At 37.6% G+C, this 14,924-nt stretch overlaps 1 protein-coding gene across 2 annotated transcripts in view; it reads left to right on the top strand.

The window, feature by feature from the left end:
• BCLAF3 (BCLAF1 and THRAP3 family member 3) overlaps positions 1 to 14,924 on the top strand; it is a 33,870-nt gene that overhangs the window by 6,189 nt on the left and 12,757 nt on the right. For both annotated transcript variants that reach the window (XM_066313943.1, XM_066313942.1), the window contains exons 2-9: positions 2,306 to 2,377; positions 4,358 to 4,936; positions 5,275 to 5,940; positions 8,250 to 8,428; positions 9,092 to 9,206; positions 9,397 to 9,460; positions 10,314 to 10,432; positions 12,440 to 12,554. In XM_066313943.1, coding sequence (XP_066170040.1) covers positions 2,337 to 2,377; positions 4,358 to 4,936; positions 5,275 to 5,940; positions 8,250 to 8,428; positions 9,092 to 9,206; positions 9,397 to 9,460; positions 10,314 to 10,432; positions 12,440 to 12,554 — 1,878 coding nt within the window. In that variant the 5' untranslated portion in view covers positions 2,306 to 2,336. The remainder of the gene's footprint in view (positions 1 to 2,305; positions 2,378 to 4,357; positions 4,937 to 5,274; positions 5,941 to 8,249; positions 8,429 to 9,091; positions 9,207 to 9,396; positions 9,461 to 10,313; positions 10,433 to 12,439; positions 12,555 to 14,924) is intronic.

Genomic DNA, 14,924 nt, shown 5'->3' with positions numbered 1-14,924 from the left:
CTTATCCTAAGGCAAGATCTAGGATTGTGGTGTCACAGTCTTTCTCACGCTTTTGGGTATGATTGTTTAGCCAGTCGTGGAAAAAATAAGGAATTGGTCGTTATGTATGCTCAGTTTCTAGCTTTATCAGTCTGGCAGATCAAGTTCTGTACAGATGGTTGGGTGGAGTTTAATGGTACTTTTGTCTTTTTGGTGTTTACTTACTCATTTGAAAATTGGGAATAGAGTTCAAAACTGAAGGGAAGGTAGGAAGAAAGAATTTGATCATCATGTAAAACACTGTCGCTTCTGAAAGTTTACCAGAAGAGATGGTGGTAGTGAGTCTTTGAAACCTGTGGGACATGCACCACATTTTGAAATGTGTTACCCGGGGAATGTTTTGTTTTGTTTTGGTGTGGTTTTTTGGAGGGAGGGGAGGGGCAGGTTTGTTTCTGAAATACTGTTTTGTAAGGTGTGGGTTTGTGGGTGAAAACTATTTTGATCACAATGTTACTTTTCTTTGAAAAATAATGAATACTGGCAGCGGAGCATCATATCTAACTTTTGCTAGTATGACCTTCATGTAGGCAAAGGGCCTGAAATCAATTGATGCTATGCAGTCCTCAGATATATGTCTTTAGATATGCAAGGTGGTGATAACTTCACATATGAGAGTTCAGAGAACAAGTGCTTTATCTTGTCTTTAGGGTGCTTTGGGATTGGATTCTTTTTGCTTCACTATCCCTTGCAACAGTTGCAATTTCATGTTTTGTTACATGATTGTGGAGCAAAAAAATAAATGCTAGAGGTTTTTCTTCAGAGCTAAGCTATTGCTGCATCTTGCAAATAAATGTCTGGTAAGCTTAATGGTGCAAATTAATGAGCAGTTTCTAGTTTAGGAGGTGGCTTGTCTAAAGCTTGCCTGTGGGGTAGGCAGCAGAAGTATGCTGAAAGAGTATATTCCTCTCTTCAGAGACTACTGTTTGAGCCATGAGGTAATCATACCAAAAAGTCAAGCATAGCAAGGAGTGATACCTTGTTTGAGCAGGCAGTGTGACTGGGGGGTGTGAGGCGCTGGGTCACACATGTGCTGCACACTACTTCAGGTAGTGCCTTGCAGCTTGTGTATTTTTCTCCCTTTTCAATTTCAGTTCATCAGGCAAAAGATTTAGTTAAAGGAATTATTTGAGCACTGGGAGTGTCCAACGGGCCATACTTTGCTAGCTCAGACTAGTTTTCTGTCTCCCTGAGTGTCTGAACAAATAATTACAGAAAATACCACAGCATATATAGAATGGCATTGACCTGAGTGTATTATTTCAGTTTCAAATGGTTGGTTGTTCATTAACTTTAGAGCTGTTGATAGATCTGTTTTTGCATCTATATTTCTGGCCTTTAAAGCATTTTGTGGTAGTTTAAAGCTGTAGGCATGGGGTATGTGGTCCAGACTTCAGTTTTTAACTGGTTACCTGTTAATTTCATTCTGCTTTAATCCTTTGTGTTTGCTAAATAATTATCAGTCATTTAATTTCTATTCACCAGTCACTTTACTGGTGAGTTTCTATATACTTTCATCACTTTTTTTCACAATTCCTGGGGTGTTTTTTTGCATTCTTTCATAGCTTTTATGAGAAGGGATGCTGGGAGCTGCCTTCAGGAGTCAGGAGCAGCACTTTGTCATAGTGCATCCACTGTATATTTCGTTTGCATCTACTTTGTAGGCTATTAACAGGCAAAGTACAACAATGAGAAAAATTGAACTTTTGTACCTGGTTTGATTTGGATGGAGTATGTGATGACCAGCAGTTAAGATTTGATTGAGTAGTTAAAGCTTATGAGAAGTCTGCAACCATGTAAAAATTTTGGTGTATATGACAAATTTGAAGTTCACTATATATGTAACTCAGAATATAACTGGATGCAAAACCATTTTCCATTATAAACTTCCTTTTTAAAGCTGTCTGTTTCTCCCCTCTATCATCTACAGCATTCAACACATATTAATATGTTTTTCATTGCTGCAGCTTGCTTCTGAGTTTGAGCATTTAACAGCAAGTTGAATAGACAGCATTACAAAATGGAGAGAAAAATGGAACAATGATCAAATATTTAAATCTTTATAAAGAAAATATACTGTGTTTTAAGATCAGCAACTAGGGAAAAAAAGGTTGCTTACCTTAAAATTTGTATTAGAAGTTTACCTTTTACTTAAAACATCCTGAAAATATACCTCACCCTAACTTTGAAGCTTCTAGTGTTATGCTTGTTAAAAAAAACTTCCTGTTGCCATTTGTAATCAGACTAGTAAATTTTATAATTTTTACAGCTTCAAGAAACTCATAAACACGTGAGAGAAGATGACAAGGTCTAGATCAAGATCTCCACGATGGAAACCAAGGTAAATATCTACAGCTTGTGTTCTGAAATTTAGCTCTGTATAAGGATTTATAACTCAGACCTAAAACTTGCATTAACGAAAGAAAATTGCATACAGAATTGCAATTTGCAAAATGTGTTTTGTAATTTGTAGTTTATTGTACAAGCTGAACACCTGTAATTTTTTTTCCTGGCTCATGATTTTGTTACAATTTATTTTAAGCTGAAAGTGTTTGGTTTTTGCAGTCCTTCAAGAATCTTGTTCCTCTTTTGTGTTCTGTGATTTACAATTACCTTAAGCTCAAAATCCAAGCTCCAAACTAGTTAAGGTTATTTTTATGCAAGCAACACCTCGTGTACTGAATATCTGTAACTCGCTTCTCTTCTGCTTCTTGGCCTGCAGGGAGGAACTGTTAAAAAAAAGTTAGTTTCGTTTTTTTTTTGTTTTTTTTTTTTTTAAAAGCTCGCTAGTTCAAACCCTTGGACTCACTGAGGTTTGGGGCTGATCTGTAAACTGATCTTTAGCACAGTTAGACATGCCTTGCAGCATAACACAGAGTGAAAACATGTGGAAATGTGGGAGTCGTTGCCCTTCTCCTTGGACATTAGCCTAGTGGCACATGTCTTTGACGTTTGTCACCAGAATAACATCCAGCTTACTTCATGTTGTGAGTTACCTGCCTCATTTCTAAGACTTGCAGTGCATATTTGAGGTGCTGAAACCAGGAGGGTGGAATACAGTTTCAAGCTTCTGAGAATGTGAAATTACTATTGATTTTAGGTATCTCTTTGAAACAGACTTAAGTTGTGATAAGCAAGACCAAAGGAGTTTGGATAACTCAGAAAAATGTGTGGGGTTTTTTTGTTTCTTTTGTTTTTAAAAAGAGAAATCTTGCTATGTCCATACTCGATTTATAGCTGTGCATGTCATTTGAGCGAGGGCAGCCCCAGCTCTCATTAAAATGCAAGCCCTAACCAGACTAACATAGGACAGCAGCTGCAGTGTAGGTTCTGTTGGAAGTCAGCCATTATGGTTTTAGGAACATCTGTGGTTCTGACTTTGAACCCATTTGCAGAAATGGACTATATAGTTGTGCTAAACTGTTCATTTGCAAAACATGCACAAAGGAAGTGGCTTATTTCAACTTGTTTTTTGATGTTTTTAATTAAAGAGTATGTCAAGAGTGTGCAGTGAATACCTGAATACAAGCAGAACTGTTATGTCTGGGATTACTCTCTATTTCTTGTTAATGGCCTGTGCTGTTTTTTCTTTATTTTAAGGAGATTTTGGCTAAAAATTCATTACAAGTTGCCCTTGTTTTTGTAACTGTAGGTGAAAATGCAGAGCTGAGTGATGCAATTGAAACTTTAATTGCAAAAGCTGCAGTAAGTGTGGAAGTGTGTGTATATGTGTGTGAACATGTACATACAGTTATCCAAAAAGCTCAAGCATCTTTCTCAAACTTGTTTTTTTTTCTGCAGGAAAAAGCCTACCTGTATGACAAATATTATTTTGTAATATTTTAGTCTTTCAGTTTTGAAGGTTGTTTTGGTATGCCAAGAAAACTTGAAAAGGCATTTTCCTCCCCTTTTAAATTTCTTTATACACTTTTTTCCTTCTCTTTTTTCTCTTCACCCTGAAAAAGATAGATAGGGATTTCTCAAGAAGTGTGAAAATATGTATAACAGTTGCTCTCAGTGTAGTAGAAACTTCATGTATATGAAGTTATTTTTAGTTTTAAATAAAAAACTTCAAAGAGACAAAAATGATTGACTTACTACAGTTTCAAGTGGGTATTTTTACTATGAAAACTTTCAACTGAGTAAAAGTAAGCCTGGTACTCAGCCAGAAAAATGCCACTTTGATATCTTGGTGTTAATTTTTTTACAAGCTGATTAAAATTATGTACTAAACTCTACTTCCTTAGGAAATACATGTTCTCATTAAGAAATTGATTCAATTTTATGGAACTACTTAAAGTGGATTTTATTTTTGCTTTAGGTCCTTATCTCCAGCATTTAGGACTCCAGAGCACCATAGGCAAAGGCATGATCATATTAATTATGACTGTGACTATAAAAGCTTTCGTAAGGACCCAAAAAAGTCTTTGCCTTGGAGAACAGAAGATGAAAAGTATGGACAAAGCAATTCCAGGTTTGCACCTCATGGAAATAACCACCAGAGAATATATGAACGTAGGTCACCTTCACCAAACCTGAAAAGAATTCCCATGGAAGATGCTTACGGTCATAAGCCCTACAGAACACATTCATCTGAAAGGACTGAAAGCAATAGGAGATGCCAGTTACCACCAAAATACTCGGAAATACCTTATAAAGAGCATGAGCGTCCATTTTACCAGCACAAAATGGAGGACAGATACATGTTTGATCACTACAAAGTCACTGGAAATGAAAAAGGAATGAAACCTTTTCATAGACCGTTAGGGGCTTCATGCAAACTTGAAAGAAAATGGCATGAAGATGACTTGAGGCACCAGAGGTTACACGAAGAGAAGTATGGTCAGTCACCCAGAAGAGTTTCTGATGAATTTACGGCAAGGAGCTCTTTACAGAAGAGGTATAGGAATAAAATAATTAAACCCTGGGTATTGTGGTGTAAAGCCTCAAGTGAAAGTCTATTTTCATTATAGTTGAAGATATCCACCTTGAAACACCTTGGCCACTTTGTAGTTTAATTATGGGCGACTGGTAGTAGTGAAGTATTTGTCTTTTAAGTATATTGCTGGCTAGAGTATGAAAGGATAATATTTCCCTCTTAAGAGCCCCTGAACATCTGTACCTTGGCGCGAGGGATTATGGGTTAACTTGCCACGCATTCTGCTGTCCAACATTCTGCACATATAAGTTCTCACTTTCTTCTCTAGTGCAAGTGTAAATTGCTTTATGTCAACACAGGTATCCTGAAGATCACGATTACAGAGAATATGGGCACGCGTCTAAAAGGGCTAAGGAAATGGAGAGGTATGACGCTGGAGATGTAACAAGAAATTCCAAGTGGAAGCAAGAACGTTCTTTTCCACCCTGCCAAGAAAAGGAGGAGCAAAGATATCCGGGTGCCCAGTCCCACCGGTCGGCTGAGAGGGAGTACTCGGGGGGGTCTGTCACAAAGATAGCCTATGAGTACAGTCACAAACGGCGCAGGCATCCCGAAGAGGAAAAGCCTTTTCCCAGCGACAGAGCCCAGAAGTACGTGAAGCAGGAAGAGCAGAAGCACAGCTCTTCCAAGGGTGCCCGGAACAGCAAGGAGTTAGATTACTTCAGTGGTGGCAGAGCGAGGCGGACTGAGGAACGGCACATTGAAGAACCTGTTAAATACAGTTCGAAGAAGGGCTGCAATGCTTGTGTTAACTCTTCCAAAACGGATGTTGAGTTGAGATCTTTTAAAAACAAACTGAATGAAAGAGTGAGGAAAGACGGGGAGTCGAGGAAAAACGTAGATTCCTCCAATAGTCAGCGTGATGCAAGTCATACTGTTTCAGATGTGAAAATGTCAGATACCAACTGTATGAGAGAACATCTCACAGTCAAAGTGGATATGAAGAAAATGGTGACCAAGTACAGGTATTGGTTTTCTTTCACCTCTGCTTTCTTCCTGTGTCTTTACAGTTTATGAATATTGAAGGAAAGCATGGTTACTTTAGGAGGTAACCAGGACAAACTGTGATTCTGTCTTTTTAGTTCTATTTCTTCTAAAGTGGTAACTTTCCTGTCTGGGCAAGTTAACTATTAAACTTTTATTAAAATAAACAAAACCAACCAACCAACAAATAAAACCAACCAAAAAAACCTCCCAAGGTTTTATGGAGATGTAGGAAGTAGAAAGATTAGATATGCCTGATACAAGCCTGTAGTTAGAAGTTGGTTATGATAAGTAGATGTGTTATTTTTATTTAAAAACAAAGCCCTCGAAAAACCAAAACCCAAATGCAGAAAAGCTTAGGCCTGTACTTTCATCTGAAATATGATGGCATTTTTAAAAACTGTCTTCCTTTGTTTTTTTCTAAAAATTAGCTAACCTTTAAATGCATAAATCTCAAGCACATATTCAGATGTTCACGATCTCAAGTTCAGTAAAACTGCCAAAAATGAGAGATCTGAATTGTCATTTATCCTTATAACAAAGTGGCAACCTGTTGAGGCATCAGAACTGAAAAGCAGTAGAGTCTGCTTACAAATGTCTTCTGTGTAATACTTGTGTTTGCATTTAGCGTTCCCACTGCTGGCTGCAATGGAAGAAAAAGTGGCAGTACTATAAAATTTTAGATGATAAATACACGGTAGAGTGTAAGCAGCTTGGTTTTGATAGATTCTTGCAGGGTTTTCTGGTTTGTTGTCTTGCTGTTGCAGGCCAGAATATCTTAAATCGTTAGTAATTGCTTTTGGAAGAGATAAGCTTCCTTTCCAAAATGATCAGCTTTCATTTTAAAGGGATTTTACCTCTTGTCCCAAATAAAACATCTATTTAAATTTTCTTCTCTTTGCGCTATTTCAAAAATATGTAATACAATGGAGAATTACAAAGACAAGTTACTTCATGTAAGGGGCTAATATTAATGACTGAGGAAAGGGAGGTGGAGTAATGCCCATTTTACCCACAGTTGGACTAGGAGGAGGATTTGACTTCCTGGATGATAATAGAAGGAAACTTGTTGGGTTTTGCTGCAAAGCCTTAGGATAATTCCTCTATCTAGGAGCCTCTTTACTGCTCTTTTGAAGGTCATGCACAATGGACATGGAAGTTTGCAGACCAAAGAAACTGCTGCATTGATTACAGCTAATTTGATGTATGGACAGTTTGCTTCTGCAGCCAAATGTGCTAAACATTTTATTTTTTCAAAGATAAGAACACTAATTTTACAGAAGCTGGTGACTTTGAATATTCATGCTGCCTACTTTAGGCATTTAAGAAACACCTGACTTGAAATGACTCAGCTAAGAAGAATAATTTCTTAATTAACCTGGGGAGCAGGTTGATATTTCAAACATCTAAACCTGAGGTTGCTTAGATTCCTCCTTGAATGCATTTATTCCCAGTTTGCTAGAGGAAAAGAGATGATTTCTGGCATCTGCTAGAGGCTATTTCTGATACAAGTTTTGTATGGCATTCTAGTCTTGTATGCTTCTAATACAGTATGACCGGGCACATAATCACTTTGCAGAATGAACAATTAAAAGTCTTCATCCTAAAAGCTTTTACATGAGCTCTTAGAGTCCTTAATTTATCTTTTAGAATGACAAGCATTTTCCTTGCAGCAGGAGCAGCAGGGGTTGTTGAAGTGTTGGCTTTCTTGTCAAAATAATTTTTGAGCAGCAGTGCAACCATTTGGGGTGTAAACTTAGAACGAGTAAAAATTTACGAAAAGGTGGTAAGCACGTTCTTGAGTTCACACACTGCTACTGAAGCAGTTTCACTGCTGTTTCACTAGGCTGAAGTGATGATTCCTAAAGATGTGAAGCTTTTTTTCTTATCTCTGAACTGTTCTTGAAAATTGCCTGGTAAATCCTTATAAACAAGACACAGGCATAATTGCCTTCAGAAATACTCTAAAAAAGTCTATCAGGATCTTAATTTTATCTAGATTTGATAATCTAGTTGAATTAAATTTAAAATTCACGAGTTTTGTATTGCATACTTCACAGAAACAAAGCTTCCTGAGAGTGAAATTCTCTCTTTATATTTTATTATAGATTTTCTTCCTTATGGCCTTACTAGGTTTTTAATTTAAAAAAGGAACAAAATGAGATTTTGACTTTTAATCCCATTTATTCCTAAAACGAACTTCTTAATATGTTTTGTTCTACTTGTCTATTTCAAATTTACAGATTTAGATATTTGCTTTAAAATGAATTATATATTTTTTTTATTCTAGGAATGCTTCTAGTCACACCACAGAGAGACAGATGTCCCATGATCTGGTTGCTGTTGGCAGAAAAAGTGAAAATTTTCATCCGGTGTTTGAGCACATGGAATCTGTAACACAAAACGTTGAAAATGACCCATCTAAAGAATTTACTCAGGAAATAATCACAATTATTCACCAAGTTAAAGGTGGCTGTAATATTTGGAGTATATGTATGCGTTTATGTATATGTATTTGGAGTATATGTTTATGATTACTAAACCCAAAGCTGACGGTTTAGATATTATGTCCTTGAAGTCTCTGGTGTTTGCCATTGGCTTCATTGTTATTCTGGCTTCCTTTTGTGTTATTTAAGGAAAATGTAGGTTGAAGACTTAAAGTAGTTGGGTTGAGGATGACTGCAGGAAGGTCTCAGGCCAGAACTGAGGCATTATTCTGCAGGTTAAAGATCAGAATGAGTTTATGCTGCTATGGGAGAGTAACCTGCTTGTTTAGGAAACATGAGAGGACTAAAGGAGCTTTGCTGTTACATATAGTTCCTTTAAATTTTCAGATTACTGTTTAGGCAGCTGCATCATGTCCTGTGTTGAATTTTATAGATTCTAGAAATTTGAGTTCTACCATGGTAGAGCTGACAATTGAGTTTAATCTTACCAAATGAAGTTGTCCGAGTTGGGGTTGCCTAATCTTTCATTTGTGAATATTAAGGTGCAAGTGGAAATAGTTTGAAAATACATTTCAATTAGAGTTGTCATGGTATCCTCAAGAGTTAATATTTTAACAGATATTTTCAGTATTTGAAATGCACAGTGGGAAAATCTAACGTTCTTGTATTTATTATCTCTTCACAGCAAATTATTTTGCATCTTCTGACATAACTCTACACGAACGGTTCTCAAAAATTCAGGATAAATCAAGTGCAAATACAAATGAAGTTAAAATACATTTGGATCCAGAAATTCACAGGTAATTGTTGAACTTTTTGTCTTAATTTGTTTGTATTAAGGTAATTAATCTTCAGTAGACTTTACGCAGCATGAAGTTTTATTCATTATTTTTACCTGCCTGTGTCTTTCAAATGTTCTATAGCCTGGTCAAGAATGTTTTTGCTTTTATGTGATGGCATTTGATTTTATGCTGTATTTTTGTGTTCCAGGAGGATTGACATGTCCCTAGCAGAACTTCAGAACAAACGGACTGTGCCATCTGAATCTCCCCAGGTACCTTGATTGCTTAACTTTTTTGGCAAGCAGTAAGTTGTTATTATAGATATATTATAGATGTAAGCAATATTTTCCCCTTGCTATTGGGATGTAATGTTTACATGCTGTGAAGACCAGCAGTAATTCTGAGTATTTAAAGAAAAAATGCACAGCTGAGCATATTTACAGATACCACAGTCATGCAAGTGTACTGTGCTCACTGAGCAGTAAAATGCAGATGTGTTCTCCAGAGTAGCTGGAGTGTGATTATTTCTGCTGCATGAACCCTGTCTGTTTTTAAATAATGTAAATACTGAGTCTGTGACTGATGTGTGGCTCTTGGTTTTCCTATGGGGTTACAAAAAGCCTTAATGTTTTTTCTACCCTAATGTTACAATGACTCAAAAGCCACATAATTCCTCAGAATGCTATTTTATCCTATGCTTTCATCTGGGGTCATAAGATTTTTTGTCTTCCCCTTTAAAGCGCTGCTTGCTATATTTATTTACCATTCCTTTTCTGTAGTATAGGTATGTGGAGATTCTCCTTGATTAAGGGTAGTAGAACTAAGGATTTACTGAAACTTACATCGATATTTCTGCCTTGGCAACTCCGTGCAGAATTCCAGTGCTCTGTTCACTGTTGTTTGGGAACTTGTAAAAAGGCAGATGGTGCAAGGAAGGATAATTGCTTAGGACCACTTTTTATTGCTTTAGACTTTGGATCCTTGGGTTGATGTGAACCTGTCCTATGTGCAGGCAGCTGAACTGTGTTAACAGGTTATGTACAGGGTGCTGCCCCTGAAGGACAGAATCAGGCTGGTGTTCTGTTCTTAGCAGCTAACTTGGCTTCAACCCTTCCTTTTAACTAGAACATTGTAAGAGTGTTAGAAGATCCAAATGATCTACGGTATGATATAGAAAGGAGAAGAAAAGAGAGATTGAAGAATGAAGATGAGAGAGTGTTTCATGTAGATGGTGTAACTCCAAGGTAATGAGCAAATAATCTTGTTGGCCCAAGCCTATAGTCCCCTTGTGTGTTCATTTTTGGGCCCTTCCACAGTTACATTCACATTTGTGGTGATTCTTTTCCACAGTTAGGCCTTAAAAGTTTGACTGGGGTTGAAATTCAACTGACATATTGCAAACTCCTCTCTAATGAGGTGTTGCCTTGAAAGAGGTTAAACTGCAGTGAGTAAAAATGAAAAACAAGCACGAACTGAAGGAGAAGAGAGGACAAAGTTAGTTTGAAAAAGTTTAAGTAGTTTTAAACTCCTCAATGTGCCACATGACAATATTTTTCTGGTATTTTGCAGTTCTGTAAAAGCATTCTAGGATTAATATATCGTTTTGTTGCCCTACTGGTTTGGTAATAAAATGTGGAATATCAGCAAGTAATTGGATTTTTTCTGATTCTTGGAGAATTTGCAAACTTAGATTTTTGGAATATGGTTTTACTCCTATGGATTCCTCCATCAGGTTTGTTAAAGGTTTTTGCCCCAAAGGTGTTTGCTAACCTCAGTCATCCTGTTTCACTTTTGTTGAAAGTGACCTTGATGTTGTGAGGTCAGTTGATTAGAGAGAGGGACTGCTAGTAGAAGTGTTGATTAATGAATTTCCAGAGTGTAATAAAATGTATCCACACAGTAGTCATAGTATCTTTTTCAGATTGTTGTTTGTGCGCTTCTCTTTGTTCATTTTAAATGCAGTCTGTAATGGCAACTAATGGCAATACACACATTTGGAAGAACAGACTTGTGAATCTGTAGAAGAAATTTCTTGTTTATGAGATTCTTGAAACAAAAAAAGTAAAAGTTAACAAGCAGAGGGAAAAAAAAAAAATCCCTGGACTTGCTTCATTTCCCCCAGCACACCTCCTCAGTTACTGTCCTGCGTATCTTTTGTGAGAAGTGTAAATTTTCTCTACCAAGTATGGCTGTCTTGGAGTTTGTTGTCTGGGGTTCCACTGTCAAGGCAGTGTGGTCTGAGGGCAGTAATGGTGTGACTGATACATAGAATTTTCCTGAGGCTGAGAGGTTTTAATAGCTCACATGAGATACTGGCAGGGCCTCTGAGCTTATTAAGTGTGCTGCTGGGTTTTTTCCCGAACTTATTTTGCAGCTATGAAAACTGTTTCTGTGTGTTTTGTAAAATACAAATTTTGATTTCTGGTGGCTAATTTTCAAAGGAAATGTTTTATGGAGAAGGTTATGGATTCATCTGTATTAGCAATATTCTTGGTTAAAAAAACCCCAACAGAATCCAATAAAACAACCAAAACCATATAAACAAGCAAGCGAAAGCCCAAAGCCAGAATCGGCTGCTTGCTGAGGATGAAACTAGGGGATGTAGCTATGTCATGTTAGGGGCATGAAAGAACAAGCAGGCAGCAGAAAGGTCAGCAGGAAAGTTCTTTCTTTAATTTTCTGACTCCAGCTTATATACACTTTGATCAGAAGGCCAAAGATTGGCTACACAGGTAGCCACCTCTTCGACCTCGTTGGTGAACATTGCCATCGATCATCTTTCTCCTCCCAGAGGAGAAATATGTGACCAAAACAGATAAATTCTAAAAATATACATAGTTTTCTTGAAGCTGCGTGAGAATAAAGTACAAACAATGAAAAGCAGGCAACCCTGGGGCAACACAGCTGTCTGTCTGGAGCTTCTGTGGGATCGGGCGAGCTGTGCGCGGCTCTCCCCGGCAGTGGGGTGTGAAGGTGCAGAAAGCGTTTCCACCAGCGGAGGGCAGCAGTGACGGGCGGCCGGGCTGAGCCAGTGTCCCTGCTCCTCTGTCATTGCATTGGAGAACACAGATTGCCCTGGAACTCCCTGCAGTTTGAGCTTGGAATAGGAACCTGTTGATTGTCCTAGGAAAATTTACTTGTAAGCTGTCACTTTGCACTCGTGATACAGAATGAGCTAGTTTAAAGTACAGGGTGTTGACGTGCCGTGGCTTTACATGTTAATTGTTCTCATTCTCTCTCTCTCACATCAGGAACCAGCAAAGCTGCACTCTTTCAAAGTTACAAACATCTCAAATTGATGGTTTCCAAAAGCCTATGAGGTTCGTTAAGCCACCGTTCAGGAAATTTATTGGGAGACCTCATCTGGTAAGCCTAAGCGTAGAAATAGCAGCTCCTGCACTGTTGATGTATAATTCATATTTTCCTGCATTGTCTGTGCTGATGTAAATTTAACAATCTGTGATGTCTCGCCCTTTTAAAATTTGAGTGAAGCTTTTTTATCTTCTGTCTGTGCTCAACAATAAAACTACTCATAATTTCACAGTTCTTAGTGCAAGAGTACTTCCTTGAGTATTTTTTGAAGCAAAGATTAGTACATCTGAGCTAAAACCACTTTGATACTACTCCTTTTCTTTTCATAAAAGAAGTTTGTGTCTAATATCACATTTATTCCACATAATGGTGTAATTATCTAAATGATAAAATAGAAGGTCTTGTTATTGAGCAGATAATTTGAGTTAATGTTAAGTAGTTTGAGAAAAAGAATACTCTCCTGCATTCTAGTTGTCAGTGGTAAGAAGGGAAGGCCTGAATCTTGCGTAGGTGGTATTGTTACTGAAACAGTGTTTCTTTTCTCTTCATTATGGTAAAAGTACTGAAAAGCACTTCTTTTAAATAAAAATGAGGAGCAAATCACAGAAATAACAAGAAATATCTGTAAAATGTTCCTGAGGATGGAAATGTTAAACAATATCATATGTCTTGAATATTGCATTTATGAAACCTAGTTTTGGACAATTATTCTTTAGGCCATCTTTCTGTGATGTACTTCAATACTGAAGTGGGCAAGACAGTAATATTAAGTCCAGTAGAAATAAATTTGTCACCTGTGGAAAGTTCCTTCTAAAGAATTGCAATCAATTCCAGGTGTTTGTGCTTGTTTAATTTGAGGGACTGATGAGACTAGAAAAGGTTTTTTAATGCCTGCAATATAATTCTAAACCACTTTTATTTTCTGACGGCTGTAAAATAAGGACACTAACATAAGTTGTCATTCTTTATATGCTATAACTAATACCCTATAACTATACCCTACACACTATATATATATGTATGTATGTATGTATGTATATACACGCACCATACCTCTGTAACTAATTGAGAGGGTTCTAGGAGCCCATGAAACTTTTCTGAGGTCCATCAAAAGTAGCTTTCATGTAGTTGATTCTCAAATGTAGCTGCTTTGCAGATACAAAACTGCCTCCTTCAGCATAAAGGAGCACAAGTTTTTAATGGTAAAAAATTTTACATACTCAAGACTAAGATTGAAGTCTCTCGAAATGAGTAGTAATGGCTCATTAAGAACTGCATTGGATCTGGCTGAGATGGAGTTTGTTCTCCTGTAGCAGCCCTCACAGTGCTGTGCCTTGCACTGGTGGCCAGAAAGGTGCTGGTAACACACTGGTGTTTGGCTACTGCTGGGCAGGGCTCCGCAGCATCACAGGTGCCTCACCCACTCCCCACCCCACACACAGTAGGCTGGCAGGGGACACAGCCAGGCCAGCTGACCCGAACTGCCAAATGACCTCATCTGCTCAGCTAAGCGAAAGGAAATAATAATAATAAAAGCGCAGGGAAAGGAAGGAGAGTGTGGGAGGTAATTGGTTGTTGTGGTGTTTGTCTTCTGGAGCAACCATTGTGTACTGAAACCCGGTTTCCTGGGAAGTGGCTGGTGGGAAGTAGAGAAGAAATCTTACATTTTCCTTTGCTTCTGTGCAGTCTTTCCTTTTGCTTTATTAAACTGCCTTTTTCTCTTGACCCATGTGATTTTGTTACTTTTATTTTCTCCCTCCCAGCCCTGCTGAGGAGGGGAATGGTAGAGCTGCTTGGTGGGTACCTGGTATCCAGGCAAGGTCAATCCACCACAGTAATACTGTATTTGCAAATAAAAAGGAGGTTGGTTTGAAAAAGGCGCTGAGTTATTGCTAAATGTGATGAAGATTCAGGAAGACTGCATTTTCATATTTATTAGTGACTGCAAACATGCAACTTCTAGGAAGTCCTGCACTGCAGTAAGGAGTAGTTCCTTTGGAACAACAGGAGCTGTGAAAGCATAGGTATTAAAAATGCAAGATATCCTAAAGAAGGAATTGCTCCTCATGGTCAGCCTTACAGAAGCTGGTTTGCAGACAAGTAGAAAAAAACTTTAGTTAAGTAATCAAAATATAATATTTGTGATGTTAATATTTAATAATTGGGGGTTGAGATTAAACTTGGGAAAAACTTAGGTCTGGAAGGTACAATTGTGTATCTAAGCTCAACTGTAAGAATTGTCCATTTAGCCTTGTACCCTGCAGACAAAAGGAGGCTAACTAAAGAGTGAAGTAGAAAATCAGAACAAGTATATGTGTGTATTCCTCCTCCTCTCTTTTTTTCCTTTTTTTTTTTTAAGCCTTGGTTTAAGAAGTTCCTAAAAAGTGAATTGCTGTGCCTTTGCATCAAGTAATTCTAATGTTA

The sequence above is a fragment of the Sylvia atricapilla genome, chromosome 2 (genome assembly GCF_009819655.1).
Source record: "Sylvia atricapilla isolate bSylAtr1 chromosome 2, bSylAtr1.pri, whole genome shotgun sequence".
Taxonomy (NCBI): Eukaryota; Metazoa; Chordata; class Aves; order Passeriformes; family Sylviidae; genus Sylvia; species Sylvia atricapilla.
The sequence above is the reverse complement of the archived record's forward strand: the minus strand, read 5'-3'. Positions and strand labels throughout refer to the sequence as shown.